General features: G+C 37.8%; 1 protein-coding gene across 1 annotated transcript in view; it reads left to right on the forward strand.

Moving 5' to 3' along the window:
• The window catches only part of SUCLG2 (succinate-CoA ligase GDP-forming subunit beta), a 109127-nt gene that overhangs the window by 46982 nt on the left and 40114 nt on the right, over positions 1–22031 (forward strand). The window contains exons 3-9 of the mRNA XM_062500635.1: positions 1740–1839; positions 1969–2059; positions 8065–8217; positions 9176–9265; positions 11706–11802; positions 15158–15319; positions 16735–16877. Coding sequence (XP_062356619.1) covers positions 1740–1839; positions 1969–2059; positions 8065–8217; positions 9176–9265; positions 11706–11802; positions 15158–15319; positions 16735–16877 — 836 coding nt within the window. The remainder of the gene's footprint in view (positions 1–1739; positions 1840–1968; positions 2060–8064; positions 8218–9175; positions 9266–11705; positions 11803–15157; positions 15320–16734; positions 16878–22031) is intronic.

The raw sequence follows: 22031 nt of genomic DNA on the forward strand, positions 1-22031 counted from the left end.
CTGGCAATCAAAGTTCACATTGTTATGATGGTTGGAAGCTAAAATTAATTTAATTAAATTCTTACAGCATCTATTAACAGTACCATATTAGACTCTTTATCACACCAGCTGCTGTGATTTTTAGAGTTTGCTTCTGCAGGTTCAAAAGTGATTTATAGTTTTAATTCATCTTAATTTGTGTGTTTAGGAAACATTTGATATAAAACGTTTTGTTGCATTTAAATTTCCTTGTTATCTGCCCTGCAGTGGCATGAGTAATAGGGAGCCTAGAACATGAATATATTGGAATGCATGAAATATTTTCAAAGAGAATGCTTTTAAAGTTCAGAGATGTGTATGTCAAATGCCACTGAATGGATAAGCATGTGGAGAGATTTTAGCCTCAAGAAGCTTGGAAATTAAACATTTCTTAGTACAGTATCTGTGTTAAAAATAACTAATAATAATAATAAAAATAGTAACTACTACTACTACTACTACTGCATTAAAATACAATACCTGTGTTAAATAGAATATTTGCTTAATAATATTTATTCTATTCTAAGGTTCAACTGTTTTTTGTAGCTTCTGAAATTTATTATGCAGGCACTTTGAAATGATGCTGTGTCAGAGCTTGCCTGTGCCAAAAATTGCTGCACCTCTAAACTTACATTTAATAATCTGTAAAATGTTTTTACAGCCTAGAAAGCCCGTGTGTGTTTGAATGAAAGTATCTGTATCCTCTGTGCCAAGTAAACAGTAAATTTGTCAATTTAACAACGAATTCTTATGTTTTATTGATACTTGGATAAAATACTGTTGTCCAGTGTGTGACCTAATCCAAACACCACTGAAATCAGAGATTTCCACAGGCTGCAGGGGAGGGTGACAATGACTCTTTTGTAGGCACACTTAATGATCTGTTAATATTTGGATCTCAGGCTTTGCAAAGCACCCAGCACTATTATGATAAAGGGGCAAAGTGACAGTAGTTGGTATTAATAAACATCTTAAAGGCACCTGGGGGCTGTTCATGGCTCAGGGAGTCACTGTGATCTGCAGAGATGAGGAGTGATGGTTTGGGTTGGCTGCTTGTTGTCTTTTCCCTTTTTTCCCCATTTGACTCTGTGAGGATGTCAGGATTGCTTTTGTTTGGAATGTAGGACGTGGTGCAATTGCTTTTGTCACTGTCTTGCTGCACTTTTGTGTTACTAAGGGACTGTTGTACTCAAATTGCCAGAGTGATCCAGGTGATTCCTCACAGAGAGATGAAATGTTTTCACAGCTCCCGCCCTTTGGAGATAGGGATTTCTTCTTTAAGAACAACGTCCCTGCATTTCCTTCCACATCTTCAGAGCAAGGAATGGGATTTATTTCCCTTGATGAGCTTTGTTTTGTTGTGCGTTCATGACAAAATAGGATCTGATTTATGTTTAAAGACTGTGGCAGAGTGCCTGCCATGGAGCTGGGCTGGTTGTGTGGTTTGGTGTGCAGACCATGCAGCATTAACAGCATGGTTCTGATCTCTACAATGACATTTATCCCTCCGATAATCTGGGCATCCCATAACTTCCTCGTGCAATTCTTTGTTGCCAAAGTTTCTTTTTAGAAATTATGAATTTACTCTTGTTTTATTGCTCGCCAGTTATAAACAGCTTCCTGTTGTTTTGAGAGTCCAATCTGGAAATGCTTTTTGATCTTATACTAACAAGCTCAATAATTAACAAACCACAGAATTGCAATGTGTTTTTCTCTTGCAGAGGCAAAGGAAATTGTTCTGAAGGCACAGATTTTGGCTGGAGGGAGAGGGAAAGGTATTTTCAATAGTGGATTGAAAGGAGGAGTTCATCTAACTAAAGAGTAAGTACTTTCAATTGAAAAAAGAATTAAATAAATTGCTCCTTATATAAAATTTAGGCTGTTTACAATAGCTATGAACTGTTTCTTTTAATACTTTTCAGTAAACTAACATTTTTGCTTTGTTTGTAGCCCTAAGACTGTTGAACAGCTTGCTAAACAGATGATTGGGTACAATCTGTCAACCAAGCAAACTCCAAAGGATGGTGTGACAGTTAAAAAGGTAAGATTTTGGCCTCTTGAAAGTTGAAAACTATGTTCAGCTGCAGTTTTGCATTCATAAGCTGGGAGGTACAACATAGATTTTTTTCAATCCTTCTCCAATTCCTGATTGATTACATCTAATTGATTTTAAAAAAATTAAAAAAATACATTACTTCTTCAGTTTGTGTATGTATTTTGTTCATCAGTTTTGGCATGCCCACTGATGGAAAAATAAATTGATATCTGCAATTTATATTGAAAGGAATCCTTTTGCATAGGCTCGTCTTCCATCAAATGCATACTAAATGGTGACATAACTGCACTATAGCATTAGCTGTACATGCTTATTGACATTCTGCTGACAGAAAGTAGATACATGGTCCCCTTTAGTAATAATATTATCTGTATTTCAGTCACCCTCTGGTCTAGGCAAGTGTTAATAAAGTGACAGATGAATCACAGAATGGCTTGAGTTGAAAGGGATCTTTAAAATTCTTTCAGTCCAACCCCTTGGAATGAGCAGGGGCATTTTCAATCAGATCAGGCTGTTCAGAGCCCCATCCAGCCTGGCCTTGGATGTTTCCAGGGATGGGGCATCACTTCTGCTCTGGGCAACCTGTGCCAGTGCCTCACGACTCTCATTGTAAAAAATTCTTTCTTATATGTATTCAAAATCTGTCCTCTTTAGTTTTAGAACCACCTTGACTTACTGCAGCAGGCCTGCTAAAGAGTTTGTCCCCATCTTTATTGTAAACCCCCTTTAGGTATTGAAAGGTTTGCATGAGATTTTTTTCTCTATTGAAAAAAAGGTGTCTGAGCAGTAGATTCTTTCTACTTGTTGCAGATCCAGACTAAAATATGTTCATGGTAGTGGTTGAGGTACCAAATGAACATGGGAGTTCATTTTCTAATGATGGTGCTTTCTGCAAGGCACCAAGATTCACTTCAGCATAAATTATTTGCCCTGGATTGGCCTAAATAAGAGAAGCAAAGTTTCAGTAAGATTCTCCTTCAAATTAGTAAAATCCTGTGAGTCAGGAAATCCTGGCAATTTCCTATCTGCTGTATCTGTTTCTATCTCTTGCTTTGTTTGACTGAGCAAGAATCCTCATACAGGTGAGTAGTCAAGAGCCACACTGTATCTGATGCCAGGAAATAATTTGGCATGAGCTGTAGGAACTGCAGTTCACATTTAATATCCTGTGCACAGCTTGGTGTATTAGCATAGAAGAGGAAGGAACACCTGTCTGGAAAGATCCTGTCTAATGAGGGCTGCAGGAAGGTGTTCAGGCAGTTCTTCTCTTGGGGAGCAAGGAGAGCAGCTTACCATCACTCCTCAGGGTTGCTCTTAAGAAGAAATACTATATATTAAAATAGGAGACTCACTATTACCATTAAGGCATGTCTGTCAGAGATCCTCATAATACTAAGGATATAAGAAAGGATATACCTTTTTCATATTAAGGCACTCTGCTTGGGAAAATTACTATTGTAGAAGCAGCTTTATTTTATAAGTTCTTTGTTTTTTATTCTGTAGCCTTAGTTGGCCTGTCTTGAATACATCCATACAGAATTTTTTTGTCAGAGGGCGAGCCTGTTCATCGTTGACAGATTCAGTTCTGTAAAAGAAACTTCTCATTTTCTTTGAAATTGATAGAAATGGAAAAAAGGTATGGGTGTCGGGGGGGTTTGTGACATGAGTTATTCAAAGGATTTGTATGAGGATGACTTTTGTGCCAGGTAGCTATAGAATATTTCACTTGTGGTTCCTTTCTCCCCCTCCACATGTTGTTTGAGTGAATGAACAGTGGGCAGCACTGAGCAGCTGGGGCAGAGGTGAAGTTCAAGGTGAAGTTTGCACTGCTGAACTTCAGATATTTGTTTTGGTGGTACAGGATTGTGAGCAGCCTTGAGTATTTTCCATTTGCTGTAGAGTTCCAGGGAAACTGGTATTTTAATGTTTATGCATGACAAACCAATGTGACGTTTTTCACTGGAAGAAGCTGATCCTCTGCTGTCATAGACTTCTCATTCTGACTACAGATTTGGCTTTTAAAAGTGTGTTGGTTTTTAACTAGCATGTTTTGTATTTTTTGGTGTTGAGTTCTTGATTCTTAATAATTAATGGTAAGAGCATACACTCTGGTTTAAATTAATTCATTTTAGTAGTTTGTCCAATGTTATGTTTATTAGGTAGTGAAGGAAGCATGCTTAAAATTATGTACTAGTTCATAAAAAAACTATTTCCCAGCAAAATTATGTCTTTAAAAAAAAAAAAAATTCATTTACAAAGTTAGTGCACATTGGGATCTTCAAAGTAGTTAGAGGAGCTGAGGAGCTTGGGTTTGTGGTGTCAGGATTGCAAAATCAAATACTGACATTTTAATCAAGGGGCAAACTACAGTAATATTATTAAACATATAAATTTAGCTATGTCTGAGATATAATTTAATACAGTGGGAACTTAGAGTACTGAAAATGCCAGGCAGACTCTTTGGGCTTGCTAAGGTCAGTGGGGAAGATGAGAATAAAATCACTGGCATTCTTTTGTTTTATTTCAAGGCATGTGCTTTCTCTCTGCATGTGTAGAAGAATTTGTGTTCTACATGTACTTAAGGAAAATTGCATTTCAGGAAAAGAAGGCATGTTTTCAGAATTTGTACTTTTTAAACTTTTCAGTGTTTTGGAAAGTTTGTGTGGTTTAAGATACTCCTATGTTTTAAAAAATAAGTAATAATAAGTGTTTTTTCAGAATGAAAAATAATTATTATGTCAGTTTTTGTGAGGCAAAATGAGCTAGTGTCAAGTCAGGCAGTGGAAGTCACGTACCTTCTACATGTATTTGTAAGGAAGGTATAAAAGGCAGAAATTTTCTACAATTAGAATAATTATGAAATAGAAAATGGTAATTTCAGCTTGTGCACCTGCCATAGAATTTAAAGTGTGTTTGTGCCTCTTCAGATTGATGTTTCTTAATAGCAATCTCTTCAATTCCCTCATAACTTGGAACCTGTTCTATGAGTTTACATAAAATCCTCTTATGGCAGTTTGGAATTTGGAGAGCCTGGCTACCTGTGGTGACAGTCTTCTCTTATCGTGACAACCTGAGAACTCACTACCTGTTCTTTCTCTTCAAGCAATAACAGAATGAACATTTTGCATATTTGATTCTGTTTCAAAAAAGCTGTTACAATTACCCTCGTGACATTAGATGTGTGACTTAAACTTTTAGGTAAGGATTTGTTACAGAGAAGGAAAGCTTGAAGTTGTCAGGAAGTTTTAATGGAAACTGATTTTCCCCCAGGACATTTTAAATATAAATATGATATGGTAAACAGATAATGAGGTGTCATATTCTTTATCAAAAGCAAAACAGACAAAATGTGAGAAGAGTCAACAGTCTGTAGATTCAATTTCACTGTTCTTAACTGTTCATCAATGTGTTTGCATTAGTTCTGTCATGTGAATGATAGGTAGACTGAAATGATATTTAAAGACCTGGTACACCAATTTCCCTGGCTTTGCTCTGCATCAAACAGGGAGGATGGTGAAGGAAAGTTATTTTGTTGGGAGGAATTAGAGATATTTCACAACCTGACAATTTTTGCTCTAGGTTGCTTACTGCAATGTAGACTCTTCAGTAGTTTTGTGAATTAAGGCAGAGAAGTATCTGATGATGTTGACATTGTTAATTAGCAGCAGTGAGGACAATCACTCTGGCTGGAAGTTGCAGTTGAAAATAGCTGATTTAATAATGTTAGTTCTGCCTGCTGTGCCTGCAGATGTATTCCTCAAAACTTGTTGAGTGTATTCCCATCCTAAGTCTGGCTGACTCTGAGCTCTGTGGAAACTGTCTGAACAGCTCTGACAAGATCCAGTAGGACCAGTTGGTTTTATCTGAATTATGTCTAAAGCAACTGACTCACATTTTTCAGATACATTGATGCAGGATATCTCAGAAGGTGAAAGCATGGATGCAGGTAAAAGTAGTAGCAAATCAAGGATGCATTCCCTACCCTTGCTTGTTAATTTGACAAATCTTGGCAAGTAGCCAAGCTATGTCTCTGAAGTGGTCTTTTAGCATCCCTCTGTAGTAGAATAAAATAGACAGATGCTTTTAAGTAGTACAGTAGTTTTCTGCATTCTTGGTTGTCTCGTTCACCATGGCTTCCTTTACTTTCCTTTTGAATAGTTGCTTTTTTGAACCATTCATTTGCATCCCCCTATGTTGTGTGAACAAAGTGAGGTAAAAGTAGAAGGAAACAAAATTATTATAAAGCAAATTTCTTCCAAGTCTAAAAGACCATAAAAAAATTTCATCTTTCCTTCAATTTTGAGCACTGGTGGCTTTATTTGATTCCTTGTTTCTTACATTTTTTTCTTTTCCCTCTTCTCTAATACCTACTGCCTGGCAGAAAGTCCCTACATTCTTTCTTATGTACTCTGGAATAGGCTGTCAAAAATGCAACTTGGGTGAAAGTATAGTGCATCTTTCTTGTTTATAGCCCTTGAACTATGAAAACCCCTGGAATATTCATTTGATGGAGCACCTTGTGCCAGGTAGGCAGAGTTTTAAGGCTGCAGGTATAAAAATGCCTCTTGGATCTGCTGACTGAGAGAAGGAATTTCTCCTTGTGGTATATTCAGTCATGGCCATTGTCTGCAGTCATTGTTCAAAACTGTCACGTCATAAACAGACCATGCTAGAAAGATGTTGCCACTTAATCCTTCTTAATTATATTAATATTTGGGAAGTGATTTCCCTGATTTCTACAATTTGCATTGAAAGATGGGAAAGAAGAAGAATGTAATGCTAATTAAATTGCAGAGGTGGCTGCCTCACTATCGGATTGAAAAGCATGACTGTAGTGCAGAGCAGAACTACAGTCTTTGCAGCTTTGATTATGGCACCTCTTATGATCACTGGCAACAATTATTAATGATCATATGCAGATCCTTTCCTAAAATTAAGAATGTTTTGAGAAATTTAGTATTCCTGTAGCAAAACAGTTCTGTGAGTCCTTTGCAAGTGTAAAACTAGTTATTCTCTGAAATTGCTTCAATAGCTACTGTTTAGCTATTGCAAAAATGGACAGTTCAGGTGAGGAGCAAGGTACCATCATTGTAATACTAAAATGGAAAGGACCTTGTCTTGTTTTTGGGAAGAAGAAAAAATTGCAGCAAAGACTTTATATGGGCCAATTTCTGTCACTTTTAATGTATTGCTTTTAGATTCCAAATGTGAGATTTGAAATATCTTTCTGTTTGTGCTGTGGTGTCTGTCAGATACTGGTATAAAATGGCTCCGTAGCTTATAGTAATAAATAGAAAGTATTAGCTCTTCAGAAAAATAAATATCTGTGTTTCTAGATAGCGCCAGCACCTGAAGGACAAACACCTGCTTGAGTCTCTAAACTGAAAGTAAAAAGCCGAATGGCAGAATTACCCGTAAACTCATTTTCTTAGGAAATACTTGAGCAGGGCAGGAATTCAGTGCAGAGATTACAAGGGTTGAGTGGTCTTTGGTCAGAATAAGGGAGAGAACTTAATCCTGAGGATTTGCTGGTGAGGAACAGCACTGCTGTGAGCTGCATCCAAAAGCCAGTGTGCCAGTCTTCCTATCTGTGTGATCTGCACACTGAGTCCTTTGTGACTCACCTTTCTGGAGACAAGAATTACTGTCTTGATAATCGAGAATTATCCCAAATTATTGGGCTTAAAATGTAATATGGATGTCTGCGGTATGGACAGAGCAACAGCTCTTGGAAAAACACCCAGCACTGAGGTGTTCCTGATTTATATTGCTCGCTGCATCCCCAGTGAGAAGAGCAGCATTAGAGGAGTCTCCTAGTTAAGGAGAGAGCATTTCTTGGGAAAAAGGTCACAGGGTTGTAGTAGTGTAGTAAAAGCAGTCAAACCAATGTTTCTTTTCAGGACAGCATTGCTGCATTTTAAGGTGAAGCAGAAGGACCAGTCAGAGCCATTGATGTTTTCTTTTCTTTTCTTCCCTCTATCCATTTTTAGGTGATGGTTGCAGAAGCACTGGATATTTCCAGGGAAACATACTTTGCAATTCTGATGGACAGAGCCTGCAATGGACCTGTCATGGTTGGCAGTCCGCAGGGTGGTGTGGATATAGAAGAAGTTGCAGTAACTAACCCAGAACTTATATTTAAGGTATTGAAATAACCTTTTGCAATAGCAATTTTCCTTGCAGGTTGTCCAAAAGAATATTTCTCCCCCTTTCTCCTCCCATTTTTCCTTCTTCCATGTAAAAAGGAGACAGGAAGAGCCATAAAAAATAGTGTTTCATCAAATACAGGATCATACCTGTCATCAAACAAATGGAGCATGTTTAACATCTGATTTTACTAGAATTTTTAAATTAGAGAAAGATCTTAAATCTGGCTGTTATGTGATATGTTAAACTTCATATCTGAAACATTTTATGACTGAGTTTCACTTTCAGGAAGGTACAGAGTTTTTTCACAAGTGGGTTGGTGCCAATATATTTATTGCTTCTGTGGCTGTTTTTCTGTAATTTACAGAGTTGTTAATTATGTTTTTGTACCTGCAAGACTTTTTCATCTGAAATACAACTGTTGTAATTACTTTCTTAATGAAGACTACACTGAAGTATTTTTTAAGTTGCTGTGGCAATATAATGAGTAGACAAGCTATTCAGCTGAGAAAATAATTGATACCATCAAGTATAATTATTCAAAAAATAGTAGAAATATTTAATATGCATTTAAGAATTATATAAACTTCACAATGTTGCTGGGCATTGACACTCATTCCCTTGAAAATATTCCAGAATATGTCATAAAAATTAGCAGACTAAATATTCGTCAATGCCATCTGTACAGTAATTAAAAGTGAAAACTTGTGTCACATTGTCTTGTCAGCATGCCACCCTGAAGAATTATATATTTTTTGGAAGGACTGTTTCATAGTCAGTGTGGTAATTATAACATCCCCTATAGGCAGCTGCTATAGCCTCAGTCTCCAGGAGCCTTGGCAAACAGCCAGGCTTTAATTACTAATTTGCACATGTATACTAAGTGTTTTCCTTTTGAAGTTATAAACCTCCATTCTGATGGGATATTTAGTTATATTTATGTTACTGTTGCAGGAGGAAATAGATATTTTTGAAGGAATAAAGGATCGTCAGGCATTGCAGATGGCAAAAAATTTGGGATTCCAAGGACCTTTGCAGCAGCAGGTAACTTGACTCCACTCCCTGAGTTTAGGCTGAAGACTTTTTAGCTCAGTTCTATGTTAAATGTTTTCCAAAAGGCCAAGTGTCCATTATATCAGGATTATTTTTGACATTCTAAATACTAAATTGCACCTATGTAATTGTCATTAGGCTTTAGCATTTTGAGTAAGTTCCTTCTAGTTTTAAAGTGGCAGTCCCTAGTCTTTGAAGCAGTTGATGGTGACGTGCTGTCCCACTGTGTGGAATTGCTTTGCTTTCACTGGAATTCCACTGGAGCTCTGTGAATGGCATGGGTAGAACTGTTTTGGACAATTGGACCTTAATATAGGGAGAAATAAAAGTGTGTCTGGCTTTGGAATTGAAACAGTTTATTTTTTTTTTTTTTATTCTTCCACTGAAAACTAAAAGGCTGCCAGCACATTGTATTTTCAGTATCTCTTTTCTATACATATATATATTTTGTATATATATATTTGCCCTTATGCATCATTTTGGAGAGAAGAAAAGATAGCTTATTTCAGCTGGCGTGGTTCTTTTCTGTAGTATCAAATTGTCATTTTTGTAGAACTCCTTTATTTTCAATTCAGCAGTTTTAATTATTTTCTATCCTAATGTGCAATTAACAAATGCATAATGATTAAGTTGATTAACACACATTTGAAGATTTAGTTGTATATATAATGAGGAGGAATGATTATGTAGAACCTTTCAACCCTTGAAGAGTTCTGGTACTTAATTAACAGCAAATATGTATGGACTTTTAAACAACACATTTAAATAATGCTGCAGGAATGCATTCCTTTCCTCATGCTGGCAAGTAAAAGGAATTTACTGAAGCATAAGGACATAGTTTTTATCCAGACAAATCCTAGTATTTACTTATACATTCTCTAGTTCTAGGCTGGGATTTTCTGCTTGGAGAGGCTCAGTTCTTATAGACCCTGAGAAAAAGAAGCGTTGACATTAAGCTGCCTGATTCAGAGAGGTGCTGAAAGATGGAGCAGCCCTTAATGAAAGTGAAGTGATTCTGGTGTTCTGGTGCAATTGCAGCAGGGAACTGTGGCAACAGCAGCTTTTCAGGTGGCCCAGAGTCAGTGTGGGGTTCGTGGTGGGGCTGCCTCCCCAGTGATCACTGCTGACAGAGAGCCTCACCCCTCTGCTCTTGGGGTGGTTTGTCAACCTGAGGGTTTGTGCCAAGGAAGTTGCTGCACATTTACAACTGATTTTTTTGGGGTTTTTTGTGTTTTTTTTTTTTTTTAAGTCAAACCCACTGAGAATGCTTCAATTGATAACTCTTGAGCAGGGAAGGCTTCCTAAGGAATTTGTGTTGCTTCCCAACTGTGACTCTTAAGAATCTTATCACAGAATCACAGAATGGTTTGGGTTGGAAGGGACCTTAAAGACCCTCCAGTTTCAACCACCGTGCCCTGGTCAGGGGCACCTTCCACTAGATCAGGTCACTCAAAGCCCCATCCAGCCTAGCCTTGAGCACTGCCAGGGATGGAGACTCCACAACCTCTCTGGGCAAAACTGGGATTGGGGTTGAGTCTTCCCAGTTGTAATATTTTCCTTGGTATGACTGACCTTGTAGGGGAAAGCTGACTTATGCTTTCTTTATTCTAATTCATTGTATTTATCAGGAGAGGTCCCAAGTATTTTTGTGTTGTGTACTTCAGTTAGCTGATCAGTAATGAGAGGAAAAAAAATTAAGTAGTTCTTTATTAGTGCACTTCTTGAGCAAACTTATTTCAGCTAATAGGTTCACAGTGTGTAATGAACCAAAGGGAATTTTTAATACATGTTTATGTTGCTGTTTTTAAGTAGTTCTATTAGTGGAAAAAAAGAACAAAAGACTTGGAAATTAGAAGTCTGTGGTGGTACTTTCAGCCATGGAATCAGGCATGGAGATAGATGGTGAGGGGTAATAGGGAACAAGCCAGAGTATCTTGTAACAAGTGAACAAGATTCAGATATAAGTTCTTGAAGAAAATATTTCAGACTGATGTAGGAAGGCGAAATAGATATTTTTTCTGAAGTCACCTGAGTGCACAAAATAGTTTGTGGTTTCTGACTTTGGACTGATTAACATGAATGCAACTCAGATCTCAGTGTACCAGAGAATACCTCATTATGCTGGTGCCTGGCAGTCACTTCCCCAATTAAACTTGTCAAAGTAATTGCACTGCCTATTTTGTAGGAAATCTTCAGTTCATGTAGTCTTTAAACACAGGTTTACTAAATGGTACACAGTATTACATATCTTACATTATAATGTAAGAGGCTATATGAATATGGTTAAGAAAACAGAAATAAAAGCAGTAATTATCTAGAATTACTGTGCAATGTAATATGTTAAAATTATTGATAATGGTTTACCTTTGCCTTGAGAACATGAACTTCTATTTTTCTGTGTGGTAATTGTAAATCATTTGATCACATTTAGGCAGCAGAACAAATTAAGAAGCTGTATAACCTTTTCTTGAAAATTGATGCCACTCAGGTTGAAGTCAATCCCTTTGGTGAAACTCCAGAAGGGCAAGGTAAGAAATTGAAGGAAATAAATGAATGCATTATAATTCTCTATTTATGCAAACTATAAATTAAATTGCATAGAAGGATGTAGCAGCAGCTTTGCATTAATTTCATTTTGTAATGTAATTTAAACAACATTCATAAATATTCCCCTGGCAGATTTTATATTTCAACACCTTTTGTTGTTTCATCCAAATACTGGAAATCTTGGCTTCTACATGTTCTGCTTGGTGAGAGACAGCAACATTTTCTGCTCTTCTGCTCGTGTACAAAACTGGGGGTTTCTTGATTTTGTTTTGTGGGTTTATTTTGTTTTTTGGGGGTTTTTTGTGTGAGTTAACTGCTAGAATTACTGAGATTGTGTGGAAAAAACTGATTCTTTTATGTTTGCATTCATATGGGTAATTTAAGTTTTATAGTGCATGACTCTGCAGTCTACTAGAGCACAGGACAAATTTCAGCTGAGACAGACACTTGGCTATATCCTTTGGGGAAGAAAAAGGGTTACTGATCTTCCTGCACCATTTCTACAGGGCTGAGGAGGAGTAGGGTAAAACTATGGAGCTGAATTAACTTTCACCTCATTATAGTAGTTGGTAATCCAGCTGAAACCTTTCCTTCCATTTGTCATTTTTGTCCAAGTAACTTGGACAAAGGTGGAGAGGGGAGGAACTAAAGGTGCCTGTGGGCTATTGAAATATGGTGGGGCTGGTCCAGGGGCATCAGTTACCTCCTCATTGCTCCATTTCACTATCGTGTTGAAGGCTTATTTGGTGGGTACCAAGGGGGGAATTTGGTGTGCAAGCAGAGGCAAGTGAGGGAGAAGACAGCAAATTATGAGAGGAAATAAAATGTGGTCCTTAAAGATTGGAAGGAACCATGGTGGTACTGACTTTGCATCCTTGCTGGAGTTCTGTGAGGTGGCACTGTGGAAATAAAGATTTGGATAAGTTAACAAGTTAGCTCTTCTGGAATTGCTGTGCATATTTAGTCAGAAGGGCTTCTTCTGTGTTTCTGTGCTGTTTGCTCTGAGGTTTTTCCCCATGTGTTTTGCATTCAGGAAGCTGAGGAGCAGAAACAGAGTGGGTTTCAAGCTGTGAAAGACATTTTGCTCACAGAAATGCACTGGACTCTTCCTGTGCTTATTCCTTTTCTGCCAGCAGTTTCTCCATCTGAAATGTCTTAAAGAAGAATGAAGATAAAACAAATGGATAACATTTGAGTAGCTTAGTGCAGCTCTTCCTAATGATAAAATATAAGTCTCTGTATGAAGCCCATTATTCTTGTCAAAGTAATGGATAAGGTGGATTTATTTCTTGCTGTGTTTTATGTTTATCAGTTGCCTGGATTTCCATCAGGTTGTATGTATTTCCTTGTTTAATATACTAGCAAATTCTTTGTTAACACTAGTGGGTCAGAAGCCTGAAACTTCCTGGTTTTTTGTTGTTTGTTTTTTGTTTTGTTTGCTCTCGCTGTAAAGTTGAATTGGCAAATGACAAAAATCTTACACTGCTAACAAAAACAACAGAAGTACTTCATGAATACAAGTGTTGGAGCATTCTTTGATATTTGTTTGGAAAAAAAAATCAATTTGTATAATCTATCATGCATGTAACAATGTGCTTTTGATAGTGAAAGCAGTTTGATAAATATGAATGCGTGTTTTTGCTGCTACTTTGTACAGCATAGCCTTTGTTAAAGATGAATGTTCTGTAGAAATGAGTTTCTATTAATGTGGCACGGAGGATGTTTGTGTGTTAGGTAAACAGAGCTCTGAAACTGCAGTTGTACTCTGGCTTTGCGTGGGTTTAGCAATTTAAGCACCTGAAAGCTTGAAGAAGAAAAGTTGTCTTATTTCATTGCTAAAAAAGTAATAATTAAAGCTGCTCTAGTTCATTAGAAGCCTGTTAGAAACTGCAGATATTTCTGCTTTTGGCACATTCCCACATGGTGATTGGCCAGGTAAGTCTCAAGTCTTCCAAGAGATTTATTGTACACACTCATAAACAATTTTCTGAAACTTCAATCACTGAAGTGAAATTTGATAGTTTTAATTTAATCTGTTATCTGTTACAAGTCAAATATTAAAGCACAATAAAAAAAATCAACATCAAAAAAACAAACCAAGAAAATCCAATGCAAATCAAGATATACAGCTGAGACTCTCCTACTTGTGTAAATGTTTTGTTTGCTGCTTCCTTAGCTAAATTTTCCTAAGTTAAGAAACTGTATATTAAGCAGAGTTGCATTTCCACCAAACAAGATTGTGTGTTTTGTTATTTTAATTTATGAGTATTTATAGCAAAGACTAAAATTGTCCTCTTAATTGTCATTGACCTCCAGATGTGTGCAACACTCAGGGACATGTGCACATGTACCATGGACGTGTTCCAATAGCAATATGAATAAAACACAGCAGCAGATAGAAAAACTATTAGATTTTTATGGACACAGCATTTAAAGGCACTTACATTTGATTGGTTTGCCTTGAGAAATCAATTGTGCTTAAGTCAGTAATTATAATCTGAACATAGTACAAGAGAAATTACTTGCAAAGTAATATGATAAGTATGTAGTCTTACATTTACTTAGAACATTTTAATCTAATGAGGCATTTGCCTATGCAAACCCATAGAAATAATGAGTCAGAAAATAACACTCTACAGGCATTGCTGTTACTGGTGTGTTTATGTGAATATTGTGGCTGCTAGCCAGTCCTTTATATGTTTTATTTAATGTAGTCAGATTTACCAACTTCTTAATTTGTTTTTACAACCATAGTGGATGTTGATATTGATCAGAAGTTTGTATTTACTTCATTAATTTTCTTTATTTTAAAATAATCTTTTGGTCATTTTTAACACCTTTTGCTTCAGATTTTTGAGCTCTTTAATGAAATAACGTGTGTATAGTTAATAACATCAGAAATTCAAAATATGGCTGAGGAAATCATTTTGTTTTGTTCAACTCTGAATGACTCCATTTTCCCACACATGGCTTTGCGTTGGTGTTGCCTTTTATATCTGTTATTCTTTTAAAATATGCAAGGCAAAGTCTGCTGTGTCATTTCTGCAGCCCACCGGTCCAAATCACAAAAACTGCCTTCATAACATACAAGAACTTTGTAGCAAGCACGGAAGATCTTCCTATGTGGTGTGGAGATCTTGCTGTGCCTTTTCTCAATAGAGGATTTATGGAAAACCTGCCCTTTCCTGCTGGACTCAGTGCTAGAACTGCAGCTGCTCCTGTGTTGGAGGCAGCACCATTCCCAAAGCAACCTCCCCTGGCTGCTGGAGTAGCTGTAGTATTTCAGAAGCTCTGAAAACTCTAAATGCCTTGGTGTTGTTTTATTTTCTCCTCCAGTTGTTTGCTTCGATGCCAAGATAAACTTCGATGACAACGCAGAATTTAGGCAAAAAGAAATATTTGCCATGGATGACAAGTCTGAAAGTGAGCCCATAGAGAATGAAGCTGCCAAATATGACTTGAAATATATAGGACTGGATGGAAACATTGCTTGCTTTGGTAAGAGCAAATACATCCAAAAGATGTTTGAAAATAAATTCTGTACAATTGTCCAGTGAATAGACTTTGTTTACGTCTGGCATTCAGGCCACCCTTGACAGAATTTCAGTCTGTGAGTATTTCTGCAGTTTTGTCTGTCCTTCCACAAATTCCTGCAGGAATGAAACTAAAATTGTGTGGAAACTGTGCTGATGGTCACAGCACACAGGCAAGGCAGGAGTGGTGTGAGAGAGAAGGCAGGCTAAGAAGTTTCAGTTTCTGAGTTTTAACCTGATGTAATTGCTCTTTCCAGTAATTAAAACAAACCAAACCAAGAAAAGTCATCAAAACTTAGTCATTAATTAAAAAAAAAAATTTAAAAAGAGTGTGTTTCTTAAAAGATACTTGAAAAGTGTGTTTATATAAATGTGACATTCCCAGTGACAATTGAATATTAAACTCCATTTACCTTTAAGGAAAGCTGCTAAAGAATCTGCTTGGAAACGTCAGGTTTTTTATTTCTCTGAAGTTCCTGTAGAACAGAAATTACTCTGCTGTTTGGAAGAGATAAGTAGAAAATTCAGCTGTGGTCTAAATAATTTTCATTTTGTAAAAGTTCTTTTAGACAATACAACATTTTATTATTAATCTAGGCATTTTTTTTCAGCTTGGTGAGAAAATACCCAGTATTTATATTGGCTCAGATGTGTATTCTAAACACAAATCTAGAAGATGCTGATAATGTGTTGCAGTTGATTCAGTAAGTGACAGTGAGACTTCATTCTCAATTTAAGAAACAAACAAAAGATCCCAAAACCCAAATAATAATTGCCAACATGATGCAATATTTTTTTAGTGGTCTGCATTCTGGGTCCCCCAGGAGCCTTTGTCCAACTGGAGCTACATAAAAGTGACACATAATTCTCATCACTTTTCCCAGTTTAGATCTTCCTTCCCATGGAAATGCTTCTAGACTAGTGCAAATCTAAAATAAAAGGCAGTTTCAGAAACATCTGAGGTCTGTCCCCAAAACTGAGTTATCTCTGATGCAGTAATACAGAGCATCCACTGCTGCCAGAGTGATGGGAGAGGAGCTTAAAGAGTCAGTTTGTCCTTCACATCACTATTCCCTGAAGTTTTTATGTCTCTTTACTTTTAATAAAATCAGAAGGTTCTGCATTGCCACAGTTACTATTCCAGTGCTCATACATGCTTAAAGGAAGGTGCACATCTAAACCCTATAAAACCTAAATGTTGGTGTGTTAGCACCAGATTTTCAATTATTTGTTGCATTGGATATCCTTGAATAGCTACTAGTATTTAGAAATAGCTATGTAACATTTTGCCCAATGTTCTGGAGCTGTGCTGATACATTTGAAGCCTTTTCACAAATCTTATCTATGTGAATTATAAACTCTTGATGTTTGCAATTGCAGTCAATGGAGCTGGACTTGCAATGGCAACGTGTGATATAATATCCCTGAATGGTGGAAAGCCAGCCAACTTCCTGGATCTGGGTGGAGGTGTGAAAGAAGCACAAGTCTATCAAGCATTCAAGCTGCTGACTGCTGATCCAAAGGTAAAAACTTTGGGTTTGGACTGGGAGCTTCCCTGTGCAGCAATAGGGCTGAGTAGGACCAGGAATAGTGCACAGAAAAACCCAGATCATGGAGACAGCACTGAGGGTGAGTTCCCAAAGGGCTGATCTGGGAGGAAACATAATTCAGTACGTACCACTGGACAGACTTTTCAGTTCCTGGTGAGTTGTGAGTGGGAACTTTCTCGAGGCAGTTCAACACAGAAGTGCAGGTGTGCTAATGCTGGGCATTGCAGTGATGAACTCAGAACATCTCACTCCTAGAATGGAATTTGTGAGACTTAGATGCTTAAAATACCATTCCTAATAGTGCAGTGTCACAGTAGACTGAGGAGAAAAATGGGAAAATTTAGCCAATAGCTAATTCTAAGGGCTGATTTAACTCTTTTAAACTCAAGGTTTCCAAAATATCTGACTCTGCACTGCAGGATAATCTGTATTTAATTAACATTCCCGGGCTGGAATCATAGCCTGGAACATTCTGACACTTCATTTTGCAGATGGAGCTGCAGTTGCTCTTTTCTTTTTTGAACAAGAGGGGAAGACATTAGTCTGTATGTACTGAGTAGAAGTTATTTCTAGAGATGATTGTTGAGGTCGTTGGTCCCCTCTGCAGACAGAACTGGAATATCTGCTGAGAGAATATTGATCAGGCGTGGGCTTTGGAGCAATGCCAGCTGCCCATCCTGCCAACATGGAGTTATGCTTTTGTGTGTAGCCAGAACTTCATTGCTGCTGATATTTTTGCTAATGGAAATCTGTTGGAGGGCTTTGATCATCTTTCCTATCTCCTGCACCTAAGCATCACAGCTGAAGTCCCTATTTCAACATATTGCTTCTTTTTGTGGATCTGGCTTCATCTCCTTTATCTCACATTTTCTGTGATTCCAGTTATTTTCCTCATGTTCATTGTGATGTGATACTAGCTTCTAAATGCCACCTTCCTGTGACAATTACATTGCTGTAATTTTATGCTGTGTGCAGCACTAAGTGACAAAATGCTGTGGCTTTTCAAATAGAGGTGGATATTGTTTGCAGCAACATTTCAAGGCAAAATTAGGAAGGAAATTGACAGTACAAAATAAGCACAGGTCAGCTTCATACTGTAAGCTCTTTGCAGTTGCAGCTCTCCCTGCATGTTTTTAAAGCACCTGGTACCTTGATGTCTCAAGTGTTTGTTGTGTGAGTTGGTTGAGTTGCTCTGCAGCACGTGCTTCGTGTGATCATCGGGGTTTGCCTGAGATGTAATTTAGGTCTGAAGCTTGTGTTAGTGGTAAAGAAGCAGGTGCAGTAAAGTCTCAGATACACAACTTTACTGGTGATTATCACTGTGCTAAGTAGTTCCTATTGCCTGCTGCAGCACAAACAGCAGGTATTAATTTTGGTGATGAAGCTTACTGAGTTTAAACAATTTTTTAAACAAAAAGGCATCCTAGTAGCTCTCAGCTATAGAACATCTGCATGCCCAGCATTTGAATTGTAGTTATATCCTTCTATTATACATTCTGCTTATATGTTACTGCTTAACTATTTCTAACTGCATATACCATGGCTAGAGAAGTTCTGCTGCTGAGAGAAAGCAAAAAGGGAGCATGGAAGGGACCTGGATTAGGCATTTGTGCTGAGGCTGTGCCATTCCTGGCATTGACTGACTGAAGAGGCAGAAGGCAAAGCATTTTATGTTTTCATTCCGTTCAGAAAATACAGCAAATGTCTGTTATTTCCTCTCCTGATACACCATGTCATTAGCTCACTAATATATAATCAGAAAATTGAATGAATCGTCTCTTTTCTTAACTAATGGTAGGGTTTCAGTCCCAAGAGTCTTTGTGCCTAATGCAGCACTCACAGGTTGTGTCTGGTCAGTCATTTCCCTGTGGCCTTTAGCTTGATTCCCACCTGGTTTGATAAGATAAAAATTCGTTCTTGGGAACTTGAGATTCAATTATTTTTTGTAAATATCTAAATTTCTGTAATATGGAGAATTGCTGTTTTTCAGTTGTGCTGGCAGAGTTAAGGATATTGCAGGAGATAAAATCTTCAGGAAAAAGTTCAACTGCACTTTGAAAAAGATCTCTTTCTCTCTCTTTAGTTTTTTTTAAAATGTTTATCTGTATTAAAGCAAAAAACCAACCAAAAACAAAACAACAACAAAAACCCAACAAAAACAAAAACAACAACCCAAAAACAAACAAACAAACAAAAAAAACCCACAACCCCTCCTCCCCCCTAGACAAACCAAATAAACAAATCAAGGTATGCCATGATTTGATTTAGTGAAGCTGAGGATATTGTTTTTGGGAAAAGTGAAGATCTGGGGTGGTTTAATCTGTTAACTGTCAGTGTCTATAATTCTTGGGGGGGAAAAAAAAAAAGTGTGAGGGTTTTTGTTGCAAAAGGTGATCCACTGGCTTTTGGATGGAAATGCTGTCCCTGGAGCCAGTGACCCCTTCTACACTGTGCTGGTCTGGTTTTCAATCTGCCATATCCAATACTTCCTAGGTTAGACAGGTCATTGCAATGGTTCTGGATTCCTTTCTATTCACTGTCTAAATTCCAATTGCTTTTTTTTTTTTTTATTATTGTTTTTTTCTTTTTTCCTTCTTCCTGCTTGTCTTGTTTCTGTATGTTTGTGCTGTGCATCTGCTCTGGCAGGAAATGTACAGCCTTCCCTGTTTTTAGATACTAGCAGGAAAGGGAAAAATGGCTCAATTCTGGCAGTTCAAGCTGCTGGGTGACACTGCAGGAGCTTCATTCATCCCCCTTTGTCCCACAGAGAAGTGGAAGGGGTTGTTTCCTTTGGTATTTCTGAGGTTCTGGGTGGTGCCTGGCTCTCCCCTGCATGTGTGAATTCCTGCTTCTGGCATCCCCCCATCCCCTCATCCCTGAGCACTCTCACATCCTTGCCAAGCTCCACAGGTGCTTGTTTTCGCTCATGCTGAAGACCTGGCTACCATATGATGACTGTTCCTAGGATTCAACAAGGTTTTTTGGAAAGGCTAGAGCTGAAAGAATATCTGCACCCTGATGGATCTCCATGGGCTGCAGGGGAATCGTGGGGCTCCTCCTTCACTGCCCCTGGTGTCTGCAGGGCTGCTCCTCTCCTATTCTCCTCTCTCTAGCTGCTGTTTTGCACTCTCCTGTGCCCTCTGTTATCCCAGAGGTGATGCCAGTGTCCCTGTTGGGCTCAGGCTCCATTTCAGAGCTGGTGGCATTGGCTCCATCAGACATGGGGGAAGCTCCTGGCAGCTCCTCACAGAAGCCACCACTTATCCCCTGCTATCAGAACCTGGATCACAAACTCATACGAAAGCCAGCTAAGCTGTGAGCAGGTTTGTTTTACCATCAGCACACTCTAGGCCTGATCTTAGCAGTGGATTCCTACAAAGTGTCACTGAAACACAGGCAGTTAAAGGCCAACATGGTTTGGCTTTGTTCTTTTTCTCTTTTTCCCACTGAAGTTCCTTTGAAAACCTTTTCTGAAGCCTGTCATTGATGATGTGACTAAAGACTCACCAAATCAATTTATATTAACAACTGTTGGCTTATTATTTAGGCAAAATACTATTGACAGCAGGACAAACATTTCTCGGGAATAAATATCCCATATTGACCTCTTTTAGCTCATATCCAGTAAATAATTAATATCAAACACACACAAGACTTTATTTTTATTCTTGAGCAATTATCTAGTCCAAATTCAGATTATTGTCTTAATTATATGGAATAGACAATCATTCCTGTCACCTTCCTTTGCCTGTTTATGTTCAGATGTATCTCTGTGCCCAGCACATAATTGGGACTGATGTGTCTCAGTCTTGTGTGTCAAGCAGAGGTTTTGGGGCTTTTGTTTTCCAGGCATCTGAGAGAGTGACCAGAATTCTGAAAGAGGATATCATTAAGCCATAACTTTGCAATTCACTTCTTTTCCAGCTGTGTTTGGTGTGAAAGTAATACAGTTTATACATCCTTATTGTACAAGACATTTTTATCTCCAGTTTATCCTTTTGGCTTCAGGGAGTTTTAGTATTAGCTTTCTTAACATTTGCAGTCTGTTATGTGGCAGCAGAAGGGATAACTTTATGCTAAGAAGGAGAAGAATTTGGGTTATTCTTTTCTTAGATTTCAGAAATAAAAATAATGTTGCCATCTGTAATGTATTTGGTATTTATTTTGGGTAATTAATTTAAAATTAAGTGAACTACTTCAGGTCAGACCATTCAAATACATCTTCAAACACTCAGGCACATTGGGGTGTAGTAACTATATTTGTGTGCTCCTGGACTGTTTGCTCTCACTCTGCAACTTTAAACAATGACCTGCTCAAGGGGAAAAGTTTTAAAAATACAAGAATTCCAAATGCCACATTTCTGTGGTAGGGAGCTTCCTCATGGTTAGAGCATAGGCTGGCTGTGGACAGTTCTCTGCATGTAACTGATTGTCAGCAGTGGATTTCTCAGTGTGACAAGAATGCAAACCCATAAATCAGTAGGAGCAGTTAACCTTCCCTATCACACATGCAGCCTATGTCAGTGTGCATATAATTTTGGATTAAAAAAGGAAATAAAGTGTCAGATTTTTTTGTCAGAAAAGTGAAGGAGCCTTTAGTAAACCTGAGCAATCTGCCTGGTGCTGCAGGAAATAAGGGTTAAGAGTAGCAAAGAAGGGTGGCTGTGTAGGGAAGCTGTTCTGAAAACACTGCAGCCAAAAAACATAGTTGAGTCCTACAGCAGTTTATTGTAGGAATTTATAGGCTATCCAGCACCACAAGTTTTTAAGTACTAGCTTAACGAGCAATTATCCAGGAAGTTTCAGGGAGTGTTGATCCTGCCTTGGAGCCAGTGAATGGTCTGGAGCTTCCTTACTGTGTTTCAGAGAACAGCTCTAAACATAAAGCTGTGATTGGTAATTTCGTAAGAGCAATAATGTCTTGATCTGGAAGTTTAAGATTATTCTCATAAAATGACAGTTTGTGGAGGTAGAAAATAGCTATTAGGGCACAGAAATATCTTGAAAAGCTGGGTAAAGTTCACAAAGGCATACTGTGGCTTTTTTGTCTCAGAAATTTCTGCAATTTTTTTGTCTTTAGGCAATGGAGCAGCTCATGGTTCTTATAAAGGTACTTTAGGGCTTGAG

This window comes from Cinclus cinclus, chromosome 12 (genome assembly GCF_963662255.1).
Source record: "Cinclus cinclus chromosome 12, bCinCin1.1, whole genome shotgun sequence".
In the NCBI taxonomy this organism is placed as follows: Eukaryota; Metazoa; Chordata; class Aves; order Passeriformes; family Cinclidae; genus Cinclus; species Cinclus cinclus.